Source organism: Haplochromis burtoni, unplaced genomic scaffold (assembly GCF_018398535.1).
Source record: "Haplochromis burtoni strain Fernald_Lab_line unplaced genomic scaffold, NCSU_Asbu1 Contig_56, whole genome shotgun sequence".
NCBI classification, from domain to species: Eukaryota; Metazoa; Chordata; class Actinopteri; order Cichliformes; family Cichlidae; genus Haplochromis; species Haplochromis burtoni.
The window spans coordinates 2480396-2496726 of record NW_024582417.1 but is presented as its reverse complement, the minus strand read 5'-3'; the positions used below and the strand labels follow the sequence as shown (position 1 = coordinate 2496726).

The 16331-nt window shown below is 40.1% G+C and overlaps 2 protein-coding genes across 2 annotated transcripts; both read right to left on the bottom strand.

Annotated features, from left to right (window-relative positions):
* Positions 1-2173: 2173 nt before the first annotated feature.
* On the bottom strand, positions 2174-4102 carry LOC102299035 (lipocalin). The gene is given in 7 exon segments (XM_014333560.2): positions 2174-2401; positions 2503-2604; positions 2717-2830; positions 2935-2977; positions 2979-3015; positions 3142-3281; positions 3671-4102. Coding segments are annotated over 7 exon segments (549 nt in total). The 5' UTR covers positions 3764-4102; the 3' UTR covers positions 2174-2381.
* A 2388-nt stretch (positions 4103-6490) lies between these two features.
* zdhhc23a (zinc finger DHHC-type palmitoyltransferase 23a) lies at positions 6491-16234 on the bottom strand. Its single transcript, XM_014333559.2, has 5 exons — positions 13172-16234; positions 11960-12087; positions 10353-10988; positions 8184-8351; positions 6491-7987 (listed from the first exon to the last, which is right to left on the bottom strand). The coding sequence occupies exons 2-5, from the start codon at positions 12076-12078 to the stop codon at positions 7714-7716; spliced, it is 1197 nt and encodes a 398-aa protein (XP_014189045.1). The 5' UTR covers positions 12079-12087; positions 13172-16234; the 3' UTR covers positions 6491-7713.
* Between the last annotated feature and the right edge of the window lie 97 nt (positions 16235-16331).

Here is a 16331-nt window from a genome sequence, read left to right as displayed (position 1 = left end):
GCTTTGAACATGTGACATTTTATGCAAACACTTGGTCAGTTTCATAACCACAAAGTTTATTCCTGCAGGGGCAGAATTGTATCCACTGTGTGAGAGGTGAATGTCAGACAGTTACCAAGAAAAACAGTAAAAAACACACAAACTAAACAAAAAAACTCAAATAACAGGACATCTAAGTTCATATCATAGAAATCACAAACTAAGGAGCTGCAAAGTAGTAAAGTTATAGTTACATGATTCATTTATAAACTACGTTTCTACTTTTAACAACGTAGTAGTTGCCTTCCAGTACTTTCTGTGGCAGAGATCACAAAATCAAATGCACCTATCAGCATTTGCGACAGTCGCAGAGACAAAACACACGCCCTGACAGAGATATTAACCTGAGATGCTTTCTTCGAAAATGTGGTTTGTCTTTTAAGGCTTTAATGTCTCATTTTACCCTCATTTGTCTAAAAACTACTGTGCAGTGTGTACCATCCCCAGAGTAAAAAGAAGAGCTTTGTTCATACACAGTTCAAACATTTTTTTTCCAAAGCTGACTGATTAGGAATCCCAAAGTTGGCTTTCCTCATAAGTAATACACGGTCTCACATGACATGATCACTCCTACAGGAAGCAAAGTAAATGTACTATCATTTCATTTCACCTGTGACATGATGAAAAACAGCAGAATAGCTAACGCTAACAAATGGGTGCTGAAATGAGAATGTTTCATTTTCTGCTGTTTCATGGGTCAAAAAGGGCGTTGAACCAAACTGAACCTCTGTGGCCGAATGTGCTGCCAGTGTGAACAAAAAATCCTGAACTTTCAAATAAAGTCTTGCTAAGCTAACTCTGTAAATAAAAGACATCGGTGTGACTGAAATTGTTAGCTTAGGCACGAGTAGTTCATTTTTCTAAGGAGCACTGGACTGTTGCTGCACCAGTAGGCAAAACACACATAAACAATATATTCATATAAACTGCTACTGTTATTAAGAGTAAACTTTAATCAGTGGTCCTTTGGCAAGTTAATTGTCCCGGCTTAGTCTACAGCAAATAGAAATCTTAAGGTCGAGACTGTCAACTGTTTTAATATTACAGTACACTGAGCACTGTGTTACTTTGTGTGAACTGCTGCTACTATTGTTGTGCAGTATCTGCTATGTGGTTAATCATATAACCTTTTGTACACAGCAGACAGAGTCTACATCCACTTTGTCCATCTGCTAAATAGCTTTAAAAATTGGTTAGGGAAGTGGCTTTGATTATAATACACTATACTGTGCCACTGTCACAGGACAGAGATCCACCAGGGAACATCTGCCAGGATGAAGAGCCTTTGCTTCTCTAAATATAAACCAAATACTTGTAGGAAACTTTGGGAAGAGGCATTTGTCCTCCTGTTGTCTAAAGTTAAGTTAGCTTGGATACTTCTTACATTCTTGCTCTGCAGAAAGCCAAAGAGTTTGGACCTCTGAAAACATTTCCAGTACAGCTGGATTTGTTTGTAACTTTGGTCACCTTTGTATCATCCCTCAGATTCTTTTATCTACTGCACAGCTTTGAGACCATGACACCACTAGTGCTGAGGAGATGTACTAGTAACGTGTTTTGCTGTTAATGATTTCTCCTGCCTGCATTCCGTGCCAGTTATAATAGATCTTTAATCCTGGAAAACAAATATATGAAGTTTTATCGCACTAATGGCTCAAGCAATCTGTATGCTTGTCTGTCAGTCTGTCTGGTCGACAGTTCATCTGATCTACTTCGGACTTGGTGGGTGTTTTGTTTGGATTCAAATAAACTCTGTGTGCTGTGACAAAATGGTCAAAGTCTGTCACCCCTGTTGCTTTGTCTCGTCTAAATGAAAGATGAACAGTATATCTGCTGCTGCTGTTTTAAAATTAAGGGCTGAACTCCTTGTTTTCTCGACTTACTTACGTACTTTTGCCTGTAGAAAGGGAAACTGTTTGTAGATACAAATTCAGAACACTGGTGCATTATTTTGGTCATCTTCTGTGATTATGTATATTTTATATTTTTTTAATTCACAGGTTCTTCTATTATTTTTTGTATCTAAATCTTTGCAAAGTGTGTAGATACAAAGACTTGATAAAAAGAAGGTTTTAGCTGTGCTGTTATGGATGTAATTCAAAGTATTAGTTTAAAAATTTAGTAAATCAAAAGATTTTAGCCATTTCATACTTTTTAATTCTGTGGTTATAACAGCAGGTGGATAAATGCAAAGTGATGAATAGAATTTTGTGATATTATGAGCTCTCTTAATAACGAAAGAGCAGAGATAGTAAAGTAAAAAGCAAACTGTCTCAGGTCATCGACGTGAGATTTTCAGAACAGTGAAAGCTCCTCGGTGAGATGATCACCTGGACACAAGGTTAGGCAGCTGGGCACTGCTCTATAGAGAGGAAAAGGGAAAGAAAATGGAAAAGTGATCAGTGCATAACATCACTCTTGATTGCAGTTATTTTAAATAAAACATCTCAGAGGTAAAAGTACCGTTTTTGGGAAGGATGACAATATTTTCAGGCTGGATGCTGCTTTGCAGGGAGAACTGAATGAACTTCTCCTGCACCTCAGCGCTGAGGTCCACACCACGCCCTGTGAAAACAGATGATGTAAATCTGCTGCAGCAGGTATAGCTTTACCGACCAGCAGAACAGGTTAAAATGGATTGAGCAGAGTGTAGAATCAGAGCTAAATGCCATATTACCATATAGTTTGTTAACAACATAGCTTTCTTTCCCCTTTGTTTTGATGGAATGAATCAGGGCATACTCGTCATACTTCACGTCGACCATGCGCAAGTCACTGAGATACCCCCAGCCTGACAAAGGGAATGCAGCAGAAAAGGGGTCATGAAATTATCAAAGCAGAAAAGGCAAATGTACTAGATCGTTAAATCGTGCTTCTGTGTGTGGGTGCACTCACGCCGACTTGTGTATGTGAACTTTCCCGGTATCTCAGTTTTTTTTGGCCAGATTGTTCATTCTCCAACACGAGCCATTAGGGCTGCAAAGAGATCACTAAAACATTAATTCTTTCACATGTTGTCTTTCATAAATATTTATATACAGATATATAGATATATATTCCTATTTATTTAAATGTCCATTGTCCTCATGCCCTCACACTTACCTAAGACTGGAATATGACATCTCCAGATCCCCGTCAGCAGTTGGGGTAATCATGGCCGTGCCCATCTTCATGCTGGCTCTGTGACTGACAAACCACTGGGCATCAGTGGCAATTCCAATCAGGTACCACTTACCTGCCATCTGTGGGCACACAAGAGGAAAGCATCGGGAGTTGAAAACTTTACTGAAGCATTTTTGAAACACTTTCTGTGATCACCTTTACAAAAAAGTGTTTTATTAACTCGCGTAAGCTTTGGAAGACAGAGGGGGGAAAAACACTTCATGTGCGCCTTCTTCTTTCTCTTTGTTTTTGAAGACAGCTACATTGCTTTTGTTTATGAAGGAAGTGAACAAAAGATTTATCACAGCATGAAACACAAAAGTCAAAAAGTGAAAAGCCAAAACCATATAAGCAAGTTTAACATGCATTGCTGCTGGACTTACAAACGATATAGGGAATTAAATAAATACAATGATTATAGAAATAAATATTGTAAAATAAAACATACTAATGTAGCCATTTGTCTTACCGCCTGTACATTGAAGTCTGCCTGAGGTTGGACTTCAGAAGAAACCATCAGAGAGGAGAGCACAGCTCCCAGCAGAGCGAGAAGTAAATGCATGGCTGCTGATGATGAGTGAAGAAATGATGATGTGGGAGTGTGGATGAAGATCTGGAAGTGTGCTGTTGAGGTTCTGCCTGACTTCCTTTATATAGCCGAGGGAGATTACCTCTTCCCTCGAGGCCAGCGCACACACACACACACACCTAGACAAAACCCGGGTTCGGGGATGGGTTCACCACATGAACCTGCATGCATGGTTTCACAACCATGCAAAGGCAGAATTCAGTGAACCATATGAGAGGTATATAGCAAACAGCTGGCAGGAGAAACACACAAAAACAAACCAAAAATTTGAATAACAAATCAGCTGGGATGTCAGAGAATTGGAAAGCAAATAAAGTAGTAATTAAATTTCAGCTTGAGTGGAGACAAAAAAAAATCGGTTTTGAAACAAAGTACACTGAATCCACAGTGGTAAACAAGGCTAAACTCCAGCGCTTTCTGCGACTGAGACCACAGAATCAAATGTAGCTGTCAGCAGATGTGACAGTAACGCGCAGAGACAAAACACATGGCTCGCAAACTGGATTCCTAATCACGCTTCCCCGTGTAGTAACCTGAAATGATTCCCTGGATAAGCTAACAATAATAAGTAAATAAGTTTGTGGAATCTTTTTTCCACTGCTGTTGAGTGATGAAGAATCTCAAAGTTTGATCTGTTCTTGTTCACTACAAAAGGTAATCAATGGTTCTTCTAACAACCTTTTATGTGACAAGAATGAAAGTGTCACACCATCCATCCACCATCTATCTGGGTCCAGAGTGAACTTGCTTGTTTGATCACTACCCACAGATTGTGGCCTTCTGGTAATTTGGTTAAAACATAAGGGTTACCTTCTTGTGACCTAATTACTGTTGCATTTAGGCCAGATGCCAGTCAGTGACCCCCCTGGTAACCTCTGACTGCTAGGGAAACACTAGCCCAGCAAGTTAGCGTGCTGGCTGCCGGATGAAATCATTCCCAAAGATTACAAAGGATTACAAATCACTTTGTGAATGCTCTGGTTGTGAGAAGGCTGCAGCAGTTTCCCATACTTCACATGGAAGATGCAGGAGGTGTTAATGTAACTCCTGTGCTATACAAAAGCTCCATTTGCTGTTGCCTGCATTGTAGGCAGTGGGTGATGTTGCCTACTTTGAGTGAATGTGTCTCACATTGTTTTCTCTCCCTGGGAAATGCTCACAATGAAGAAGTTGTCCTAATTTAGTCGTCTTAAGTAAGCATTAGTTTGTGTTTGTTTGCTGACATTTTTTAAAATTGTATTTAAAATTATCCTATTTTTAAAATGCCAGACTTTGATGGACAACTGATCGACATCTGCTCCGCCTCACTTTAACACTTTGTACAGTCCTATAAATGATGCATAAATTATGTTGTTTGTCCCCCTTTTTCATCTCTTTATGTGCACTTGGCACTAGTGATGGACACACCAACACAATCTTCTTTTATGTGTTTTTGTTCCCTCATTTAAGGCTGAATAGGTTTAATATTGGTAAGTCTTCCAGTGATATAATGACTTCCCTCAAATGTCTTAAACATGCTGTGAACTGACTGAAAGGAGCAAACACATTTCATTCCTCTGTGTTTCTGGGTGCAGACATGTTTTCTGTGGCCCAAATCTCAAGGCAGTGCTGACTGAGGATGAAGTGTGATACCAACTCAACCCATAGTGGTAGCTGTGGGAGGACTGCCATTAAGGAAGCAACCACAACTGTCCCCAGCCCACCAACTCATCTCTTTTGTGAAGGGACACAGATATTTTTCTTTGTGATTTTGTGATTAGATTCCCCCCCCTCTTTGATTTCTATCTGTTTTAAGGAAACTGTATTTTTAAACTTACTTTAACCCCTTGCTGAGACTGGTTGCTTAAACCTAGAATCAAGACATTGATACACATCACAAACTGACCGAGCAACAGACTTAATATTAATGTTATTGGGTGTTTTTGTTAATGTTAAGCACAGAGTGGCCTGAGGGTGGCAGCAGAGGAAAAGCTAAAAGTGCTGGCACTGAAGTTACAGGGATGAAATATGCCTTCAAATGGAAGAAATGTATCGGTATAAGAATATTTATTGATGTGCTCCACCCAAAATGTGGATTATGAGAAATAATGCTAATTAGTGAACAGTGTGAAATGAAAATTGAGACTAGAAATTACAGTAGAATAGATGGGGTTTCATTTTCAATTCACACTATATGACTGAGAACAGTGATTTAACTGTTTACATAAATTATTATTATTATTATCTATAACAGAATAATTAGAGAAAGGATTGGCATGTGTGTTTAGATTTGTAGATCAGTGTTGAAGGCACCGTGAGACAGTTATGACCGAAAAAAATTAGTTAAAAAACACACACAATAATGCAGCACACTGCAGAGAAGAAAGGCACAAAACGCACATTTTATTGTGTCCAATGTTACGTTCTGGTCCCGGTAAGTAAATAAACGTAACAAATAATTTGCCCCACTCACTTCCCACCCACGCACAAACCCCAACAACGACACCTTTTTCAAGTAGTTAAGCAGCCATTTATTTTCATCGGCAGTGAGCAATGCCAAAACAATAAACAAAACTCCCTATAAAACCATCCCTACTCTTCCCTACACCAAAATAAAAAGAAGCCAAAACAAAAGACAAGTCACTTACCTATCTATCTAACGAAAAACAGGAGAAAACTTGTTCAACAAAAGAAAACGGCTTCTCACGCCTACTGCTGCGGCAGTGACAGTGATATATCAGGTGACCCAACCCGTGATCACTATTTGATCATCTATTTACAATTATTTACAACATAATAGCCATCCCACCCAGATATACTATTTACAACCAAGTAGACATCCCAACCAGATATACACTCAAAACTCTACACTGCATTAACATAGATCATCACACAGGTTCTTGGTCGAGTGGTGGAGGCTCGGGGAGAGCTTTCAGGTGGCTGTCGTTAAGTCCTTAAGTACCGGAGGTGGTCCATCAATTATCCACACAGGATCCACACAGGACAGGCAGAGACTCCACCCGGATACCCAGCAGCCACGCCCAGGTTTCCACCTCCTGGGAGAGAAAAAGGGGAAAGATACCCACAGCCATCCCCCCCGTGGGAGGCATAACACAACACACACATCACTGGGTCGAACTTTGTTCTTGCTCTAACCATCACATGCAACATATTTTAGACATTATTTTAACATCTTACACTGAGCTAAGCTAGCCTCTTTGTTCTGTATTAGTTAGGCCTCTTCTCACAGATGCAGATCCTTCTATAACTCGTTTTTCTTGCCTTCTTATTAATTGTTTTAATATATCTTTGTTTCTTTTTAAATTTCCAACTTGACCAGTACAGTGGTGTCAGTATTTACTGAGTGCATGTCTGCAGAACGGGTCAAAAGTGACCATTTGCTTTTCTTTGGCTTTCCCTCTGATGCCATCTTAGGGCCAAACCACGTTGCTACTGGATATTAAATTAGTAAAGGACAGCTATCTAGTCTTGAATCCGGCAGTTTTGTTTCTGGTTTATCTTCTTTGATTTGAACTCCAGAATCATTTAATGGTTTTTTTGTATCATTTTGAAGTTTATTAGATTTTTTTGACTTGCATGCAGTGAGATTATTTTTTTTTTATAAAGACAACATATTTCCTTCTTACTTTCTGCACGTGTATAAAAAGGCAGGCTATAATGTCTGCAGTCTTCGATTAAATTTTATAAAAGGCACAAAATCCACAGACTGTCTTGCATGTGTCCAGGTCAAAAGCTTCAACAGAAAATGATGCTAAAAATCCAAACCCCAAACACATCGATGCATCTTTAAACAGTCATTAAAAGCATGTTCCTATTAGTACCGCAGTCCTGGAATGTATTGAAAAAAAAAATGAAATCGAATTCTTCATGCATGCAGCACGAACAGTGTATTACCACGATGTCACCGAGTGCATTAAGTACAACTAGACCAAGTCAGTAAGGCTGGACTGAGGAGAAGCTGAAGCATCTGTCATGGTGAGGAACTCAACCCAGTTCTGATAGAAGCCACGAGAATACTCTCCTGTGTCAACAACGAGTCCCCACAGGCGGCTCTGGCCCGTTTTGTTCCTCAGAGCCAGCTGAGCCTCTCGCTCCGTCACGTTAAAGCTGATATTGAGAACTTGTGCCACCAAGAGGTAAAGCAGTCCACCTGCGACAATGCTGCTGTACCACGCACAGGTAAAGCAAAGTGCTGTGCTGTAAAAGTAAAGAGAACAAATCATTACTGCAACATAACCCACCTTTTCTTCTCATACTGGCAGGACAAATTCAAGAAAAACACACCAAAAACAGTCATTAAAATTGTCATTGACGAATTGAAATGATTATTTAATGCTTAAAGTGATTCAATTTCAAGGCTGCAGCAGAAAAAAAAACATATAGAGTGCTGTACCTAGACTGAGTGTAGACGCCTGGGCAGTAGAAGAGCGCTGTCATTAGATACTGATGAGGACAGAGGCTGCAAAGCACCAAACTGATCCCGTACAGAGAGGTCAACACAAACACAGAGAGGGTCAGCAGGAAACTGCGATGGTTTGCCTGTCCTACACAGCTGTTTATCCTACAACATCTCAACAGGGACACACAACACCAGAGAGACCAGGTTACATGTGTATCTCACTATCATGCTGTATATAAAATGACAGAACTGCTACATTTACAGATTTTATTTAGTTTAGAAGTGTCATGGTTCTCAAGATCTGCAGAGGTCGTGGTGTGTGTGTTTTTTGTCTTCGCCTCTCCCACCAGGGCGGAACTGGACCTTGATTCCCCGCCTCTGAACCCGCCCTGAACACACACCTGTGGCTCATTTACACTGATCCTGGCAGACTACTTAAGATGGCAAGAGAGGCTGCTTCCTCGCTGGATCGTCACATTACCTAGCATCAGTGTAGCCTAGCCTTTGAAAGTATTCCTTGTGATCACCTAGAGTTTCCTCCTAACGTTGTTTTTCTCTGTGTACAGGCCGTCTGGATTTCTGTGGATGTGTGTGAGTGAGCGTGAGCATTTTGGAGTGGACATTCAGAGTGAGTTGTGGATTAAGTTGAAGAGGAGCGTATGTACCCCGCCTTGGACCTTCCCCTTGGACCCCCCTCCACCCCCTGGAGCCCCGTGTTATCTGTCTCACTGTATATATGTAGATATTCTCACTTGGTGCCACACTGTAAATAAACCCTCACCTTCTCTCTAAACTTCAGAGTCCTGCGAGTGAGTCCTCTGCCTAATAATCTGTGACAAGAAGTGACTGAGTGACCTGGATGGGCACCTTTCAGTGCCCATTCGTTTTTCCTCTTGGCAGAGCGCTCTGCAAGAGGACTTTCAGTGTGGTAGAAAAAAAAATCTAATTTGTAGATGTCCCCAAAATAATAATATTAATAAGAAAATCTAAATCCATCTGCATGAGTTTTGGAGTATGTTTATCAAAATCTGTCAAAAGGAACTGATTATGGAAAACTTGATGACATGTGATGTGTTTATGGCCTGATGAGGCCCATCATGTGCTTACTAAATTATGATCTAATAGTAAAATTAAACTATTTTTTTCTAGTGTGGGGAAATGTAAAAGAGAGTTCAGTTCTCATCTGCTGATCAGCTGTGAATGTGACGTCCCCCTGGTCCAAGCTTCTGCTCAGGTTTGTTCCCCTAATCTAATTACAACACAAGAGGTGTGGACCCAGAAATTCAACAGCTCATTTTAATTTCGTTGTTTATTTCAGCAGAATGGCCACCATGACCACCAATTATGCTGCCAGACAACCTAAAAATGAAACTAATAGTTTAAGACATAAAGACGTGGATGTCCTGTAATTTTCTAAAACTAAATTCAGATAAAACTGAGGTTATGCACTCGGCCCTAATAAATCTTAGAAACATGATGTTAACCAGACACTTACTCTGGATGGCATTATCAGGGCCTTCAGCAACACTATGAGAAGCCTGGAAGTTGTTTTTGACCAGGATGTGTCCTTCAATGCGCATATGAAACAAATGTATAGTAACACTTTTTTTCATGTGCACATTAATATATACAATTAGAACCATACAGTCTCAGAATGATGCCACAAAACTAGTTCATACATTCATTACTTCTTGGCTGGGCTATTGTAATTAATTATTATCATGTTATTCTATAAATTCCTTACCTGCCTCCATTATTCCAAAAAACAGTGCAGTGACGGTACCGACAGGGATGAAAAAGTCATTTTTGCTTTATCTTTCCCTTAGTCTGTGGCTTTTCCGGGCTCCATGTACCCTCTTTTTTCCCTTTTCTCTTGTTTTCCAATACCCCCACAGCCAGTCATGACAGATGTCTGTGCCCCCGGGCCCGATTTGCCAGGGGTTTCCTTCTCTTAGATGAGAGTTTTTCTTTCCCACCATTGCATAGTGCTTACTCAGCAGGGACCATTTGATTATGAGGGTTTTTCGAGAGAATCTCTACCTTACAGTATAAAACACCTTGAGGCAACTGAATAAACCTAAACTGAACTGAATACTGAATATTAAACACACAATGCTTTGCTTGCAAAAGAAATATATAAACATGACGTGAAGTCAGACCCACCAGATACAATGGTGGTCCAAACGCTGGACACATGAGCCACAGGTTCGACAATGACCAGCCCGCGGTGGTCGCATTATTTTGCACAAAGGACACCTGCTCCACTTTGCTCCGAGGCCCTCCTTTGGGGTTTGCAGCTCTGCTGGTGTCCCTGAGGGAGAGGCTGCTGATTGGAGAGATCCATTATTTACTTGTTTGGACTCCTTTTTATCCTCCTGACTGTGACTGTGAGAGTTGTGAAGGGCAGCAGTCACAAATCCCGGGCCTTTCTTGGTGTGAATAAGAGAGACTATAGTGAAGATCATCCCAGAGGTCACGGTGCACATCTGCAGCTGGCTGACGTCCCCACGCGGTAAAATCTCTGTGATGAAGAGGTAATACATGTAGGCTAGAGAGTACAATGCGAGGGTGAGGAAGAAGAGGGTGCGTCTCTTCTTTCGGTGCGTTGCATAGTAGTACCACAGCACCAGGCCAGGCAGAGCTGTCAGGACGGTTATACCCAGCAGGTAGTGCAACGCTGCAACCTTCAGCAGGAGAGGCAGCATCAGCAGGGCTGGGATCAGGGAAATTTCCAGATTTTCAGCCATGGCACCAAATACAGGAGACTGAAATGTACTTTTAGATGGTACTTTCAGCCACCTACAGAGAACAGTGGTCATAGAGTTATAATTAGACAAATGTTTATTCATGTGTCTAATCATTTCCCTTTTCACTGATGGAATTTATTCTTGAGCTGCATGCAAGGTAAAATGATTTCATAGTTGGCTTTTTCAGGTTTGAGACATACACGATAGTTTGCTTTGACTCTAGAATAATAGGAAAGATAAGATATGACTTTTGCATTCTCAGGTAATCTCAGAGAAAACTTTTAGAGCCGCTCTAACCGATAAGAGGGGCCTGCCAAATAAAAAAGGAATAAAAAAAGAAAGAAAGAATGATATGTGCCCTCCTTTTCTCTCTCATTGTGAATTTTGGCACATTTTAGGAAGTAAAGTTAATTGTTTGTGGCAAATTATTAAGAATTTACATAATTCAAAAATCTAAATAAAAAAAATAACAGCATCCTGCTACAAGACTTAATATGATAATATAATAATTCAGGTATCACAATAAATATATGGTAAATTTGCATCTTTGGTTTTCTCTTTGAAAGTTTGATTCATTTTATTAGAAGTCAGTAGACTCCCTACCAACACAGCTAAGGCCCATCTCGATCTTATTTATCTGTGCAAAACAAAGAAGAAGAAAAAGAAAGAAAGAAACTTCATCTGTTTCTTGGCCGCGAGACATTGCCAGTAAACCAGTGTGGGTGCGTGGACTATTTCCAGTCTTAAAGCTAAGCTTGTTATCCAGCTGTTGGCATTCGTTTCATGTTTCATTGACAGACATGAGAATGGTATCACCTCCTCTCGCTTTCTTTAGAAAGCCAATAAACTAATAGCATAAAATCTCACACTATTTTCTGCTTCCTTTGTATCTGGTTTGTGTCCAACCTTTCTTAGTGCCCACAAACAACGGCTACTTGTGTAGCTTTCTAACAACAGTACTACACATACAGCACACACTCCTTGATTATTAGTTTATTCACCCATTTCTTCACACCTTCATACCTGTTAAAGGCTTCATCCAGATCCTCGCAGTCACAGCAACATCCGTACTGGTAGAGATCGCATTCACAGCAACAAATAGGATCATCTGGCTCCGGTGGCTTTAACTTCTGCCATTGCATAATGGCCTGCTAAAGATGGAGATTTAACAAAAAAAGGTCATTGCATGCCACAGATGTCACAGTTACAGCGTGCTGCGTTTGCATGATACATGACTTAAAAAACACAAGCAAGTAATCCTTTCATGATCAATAAAAACTATCCAAACAAAGACCCTTTATTGATTCCTTGTTTCCTTACGTGGCCTTGAAAGACCTCACAATTAACTTGCAGTGCACAGAGAAAAGCAAACATGCTCACACACACACAGCTCTCACCCCAGCTTACTGGGCTCTAAGTAGGTTGCTTTTGAGAATTAGCAACAGTGCTGACAAATCTAGGATCCGTTTTCAAGATTATATTTTTAATACAAGAAATTACAAAAAGTTTTTAACACCTATTACAAAAAATATGCATAAACAAGTGCAAAAGATAAGTAAAAACAAAAAACATAATCAGAATCAGCTTTATTGACCAAGTACTCTGGCTATTTCTTTACTCTTAATATACATACCAGAAAAGACACCTGGCAATGTAGAACAGCACATAGAGCATATTTGTGTTCATACTTGTTGATGCTATTAATACTGTAACAGCACATTTATATTTAGATTATATATTAGAGTAAAACATACAGTATTAAACGGATTATAGCAATGCGTACATGACCTGTACTTGTAACTCTAAAAGATCCCCGTTTAAAAAAATATATAATTTCCATAATCAGAGTATTCTCAGTCTTATTATGTCCCCAAGAGCTTCTAATGTAATTTGTTGAAACAAGGCCACGGTGTCCGCAGGGACAAACTATCTGGGCCAGCAAACCGAAGACTTAAACTCTCTGAGATGTCTTTGAGTTATTGTCTGTGTGAGTTATTACATTAGTCTGATTTGTATCTGTGGTTATAACCTTATTATGTGGCATCTGACACATAGCTATACAGGGATTTCCAGAAAAAAATAATTTTAAAGACAAAACTAGTTATTGCAATCTGAGTTTGTCTGCTAAAGATCATTATTATTCAGAAATAACTTAATTAGCACTATCTAACACTTCTAGGTGTTAACTGTTAATAAGGGACACTCACAAAGAAAAGATTTATTGTGTTGACTTACCTTTTGTCTCCAATGCAAAAACACAAAAACAGCAAGCTACGTTGGCTCAAAAAAATTCACAGTTTCTACACGAGAGCTACGCCATCCTCAGCAAACAATGAGGAGAGAAATGCTTAAGAAGATGACCCCTTGTCACCAGGCTCCTTCTGCAAGTGACTGAAGGGGAAAAAATGAAAAGCGCAGCCTAGTTTCTCATCAGTCATTTGTGATGAAAAAGGAAATTGGCATGTCCCTGCCCCGATGGTGCTGTGGCGACACCGAATCAGTGCAGTGAGATGGTTTTCATTTCTTGCATTCCCATGGTGGAAGCGTCCCAACAGAAGGCAACTTGAAGTCCTGACAAGTAGCTTGATATTGTGTTGCATCTGCCAGCTCACATTTCCAAAGACTATCTTTCTCACATGTCATTAAATAGTTCACAAGTCGTTCTCGGGGATACTCAGCCTGCTTCTGCCTTACAGCTTCCATCAGCTATCATTTTAGATTTTAATACTGGCGTGCTTGGCAAATATAGGCCCTCCCTCATTTGGTTGAGGGAGCCAGAGAGAGCCAGGAGTTTTTCATACCTCTGCTCACAGCTGAGAGGCTGTGTTGAGGTATTCAAAAGCTGCAACAGCAGCCCTGATAATCCACGCTGAGCCGAACGAGGGTGCGTATGAGAAACATGACAGGCACTCAAAGATGAGAGACTGAGCGATGATCCACGGGGCAGCCCCACCCTCTGGCATCATATTTCCTCCCACAAGCAACCTGACCTTGAGGCTCACCCACCGAAAACTCTCGAAGAGTGCATTTGTGCGGGATCAAAGGCGCACGGGAGGCCTCTGTGTTTACGCTCATTAAGCCCTGCGCTGTACACATTGCACTCTTCGTGCGACGACACTGGATACCGACACTAACGGTGCGCTCAGTGACCCATGCAGGGAAGTTCTCTTTTCTCACCTGGAGCCAAGGTCCTTATTCACATCAGTTACAACACATGTTCATGCTTATGAACACTTTAGCGGACAGTTTATCCAACTTGAGCTTGATCTGGGTCACTCTGCAGCATAAACCAACTTTAAAATGAAATGCTGTTGCAGCTCAGTGAAAGGGGAAACACTGGAACCTGAAAGACAGACGTTAGGACCCATAAGGTATCTTATCAGAGACAAAATAGCCAGTATGACCTTTACTAAGAACAGTTTAAATAATGAAATAATGGTTATCCTGTTTTCAACGTGGCAAAACAAAAGGTTAGACATGCTTTGAAAGTCCATGCCACTTTCGCTTGCACATAAGCAAATCCATTTACAGTTTTGTTAATGTCCTCTTTACACACACTGCCCCATGAATCATTACTAATTCAAGAATAAGAGAAAGAGGGGCAGGTGCATTATGAGCTATAGGCTGGTAGTGTCTGCACTGGATGGACAGAATCAATGCAGAGAAAAGCTGCTGCTCTTTCTCCAGCGGGCTACGCTTCCATTAGTCCTAATGGAGCCCGGAACCTGAGATAGCGACTCTAATCTATTTTAGAGGGTTTAATGCTAGAGAAATACACTGAACCAACAGTGAATGCTGAAGATTGTGCATCAGCAAACTGCTAAGATGCTGATAATGCAGTATGACAAATAAATGTAATAATCAGTCCATCTCCTTGTCGTATATTTTGTATATTTGTGCTCTAATGTACTAAAGCATCACATATCGAGTTAAGATGCTTTCAAAGAGAATAACATGAATTCTCTTTATTTGTCAACTGACAAAGAGAAAAGAAGAACAAGTTTTTCGTTTTACTTTGAAGGTAGTTTGCTGCAAACATCATGGAAAACCACTGATGCTTATAGTCAATTCTCGATCCTTTTTAGAGGATAACAGCGATCCCGGCCAATTCTTCTTTGGTAAATCTCTCAAGTTCCTCTAGATTTGATGATCTTCTGTCATGGTCTTCAGTTTACCCCACAGATTTTCAACAGGATTCAAGTCAGGGCTTTGTGCAGGCCAGTCAGTAATGCTCATTTTGGTCTTTCGAAGGTAGTTCCTCACCAGGAGCGACATATGTTTTGGGTTGTTGTTGTTGTTGTATAGGAAGACTAAGTGACTCAGATTTGTGGCATCTGAAACTGGCATATCCTCCATTTCCAGATGCACTGAAGCATTCCCACAGCATAATACTCCCACCACTGCTTTTCACTGTGGGGATGGCCTTCTTTGTGTTGTATGCTTCTCCTGTCTTTCTAAAAATATAAGCAGCATCTCTGTGGCCAAAGAGCTCTAGTTTCTTCTCATCTGACCAAAGAACTTGCTTCCAGTATAGATAGTTGTTCTCCAGGTTCTTAGCAAACTTCAGTCTGGCTTGAAGGTGTCTCATGTGCAAAAGTTGAGTTTTTCTTGGTCTGTAGTCTTGAAATCCATTCCTGCACACAGCTCTGGTGATTGTCTTCTTTAAGACTACAATTTCCAACTTGGCTAAGTCATTCACATGTTTTTGAAGTTGTTCTGGGGTCTTTAGACACGTTTCTCACTAGTTTTCTTTCCAGAGTCACATTTGTTCAATACTGTGTGGCTCTCTTTGAATTCCTTGATTATGCTTCTAATTCCAGTTCTTGACACTTGATAACTTTACATATACAACTCCTAGTTTGTGAGCATCAACAATTCTTTTTCTCAAGTCTAAACTGATTTCTTTGGTTACTGTTACGATTACGTTTTCTTCAGTGACAGCTCAAACCCTCACTGAAGTTTTTATACTTTGTGTAAACTGGAAGACAACCCGTTTGAAACTCAGCACATCATTACACAACACTGGTTTTGTGCTGTGGTGACAAAATGTTCAGCTATAATACTGACCCCAATTAATGCTTTTTAAAGTAAACTAGTATGTTTGCAAATGCTATGTTGAAAATTAATTTGCTTTATTTAAAAAAAAAAAAAAAAAAAAACACTGGAGAAAATGTTGACAAAACTTTACGTTTCATACGAGGGCTAATAATTCACTGCTCATCTGTTCATATGTCTAAATCTATCTGCGCGCCATCTACAGTAACGAGTCCTTTATTGAATTGAGGTGTGCTTATAAGGTTGCACCAATGACCGATTCTTACATTAATTATCAAAATTTGTGTATGAAAGTTTGAAAGATTTCAAACTGCTGGTTTATGTTTTGAAAGAAATATGA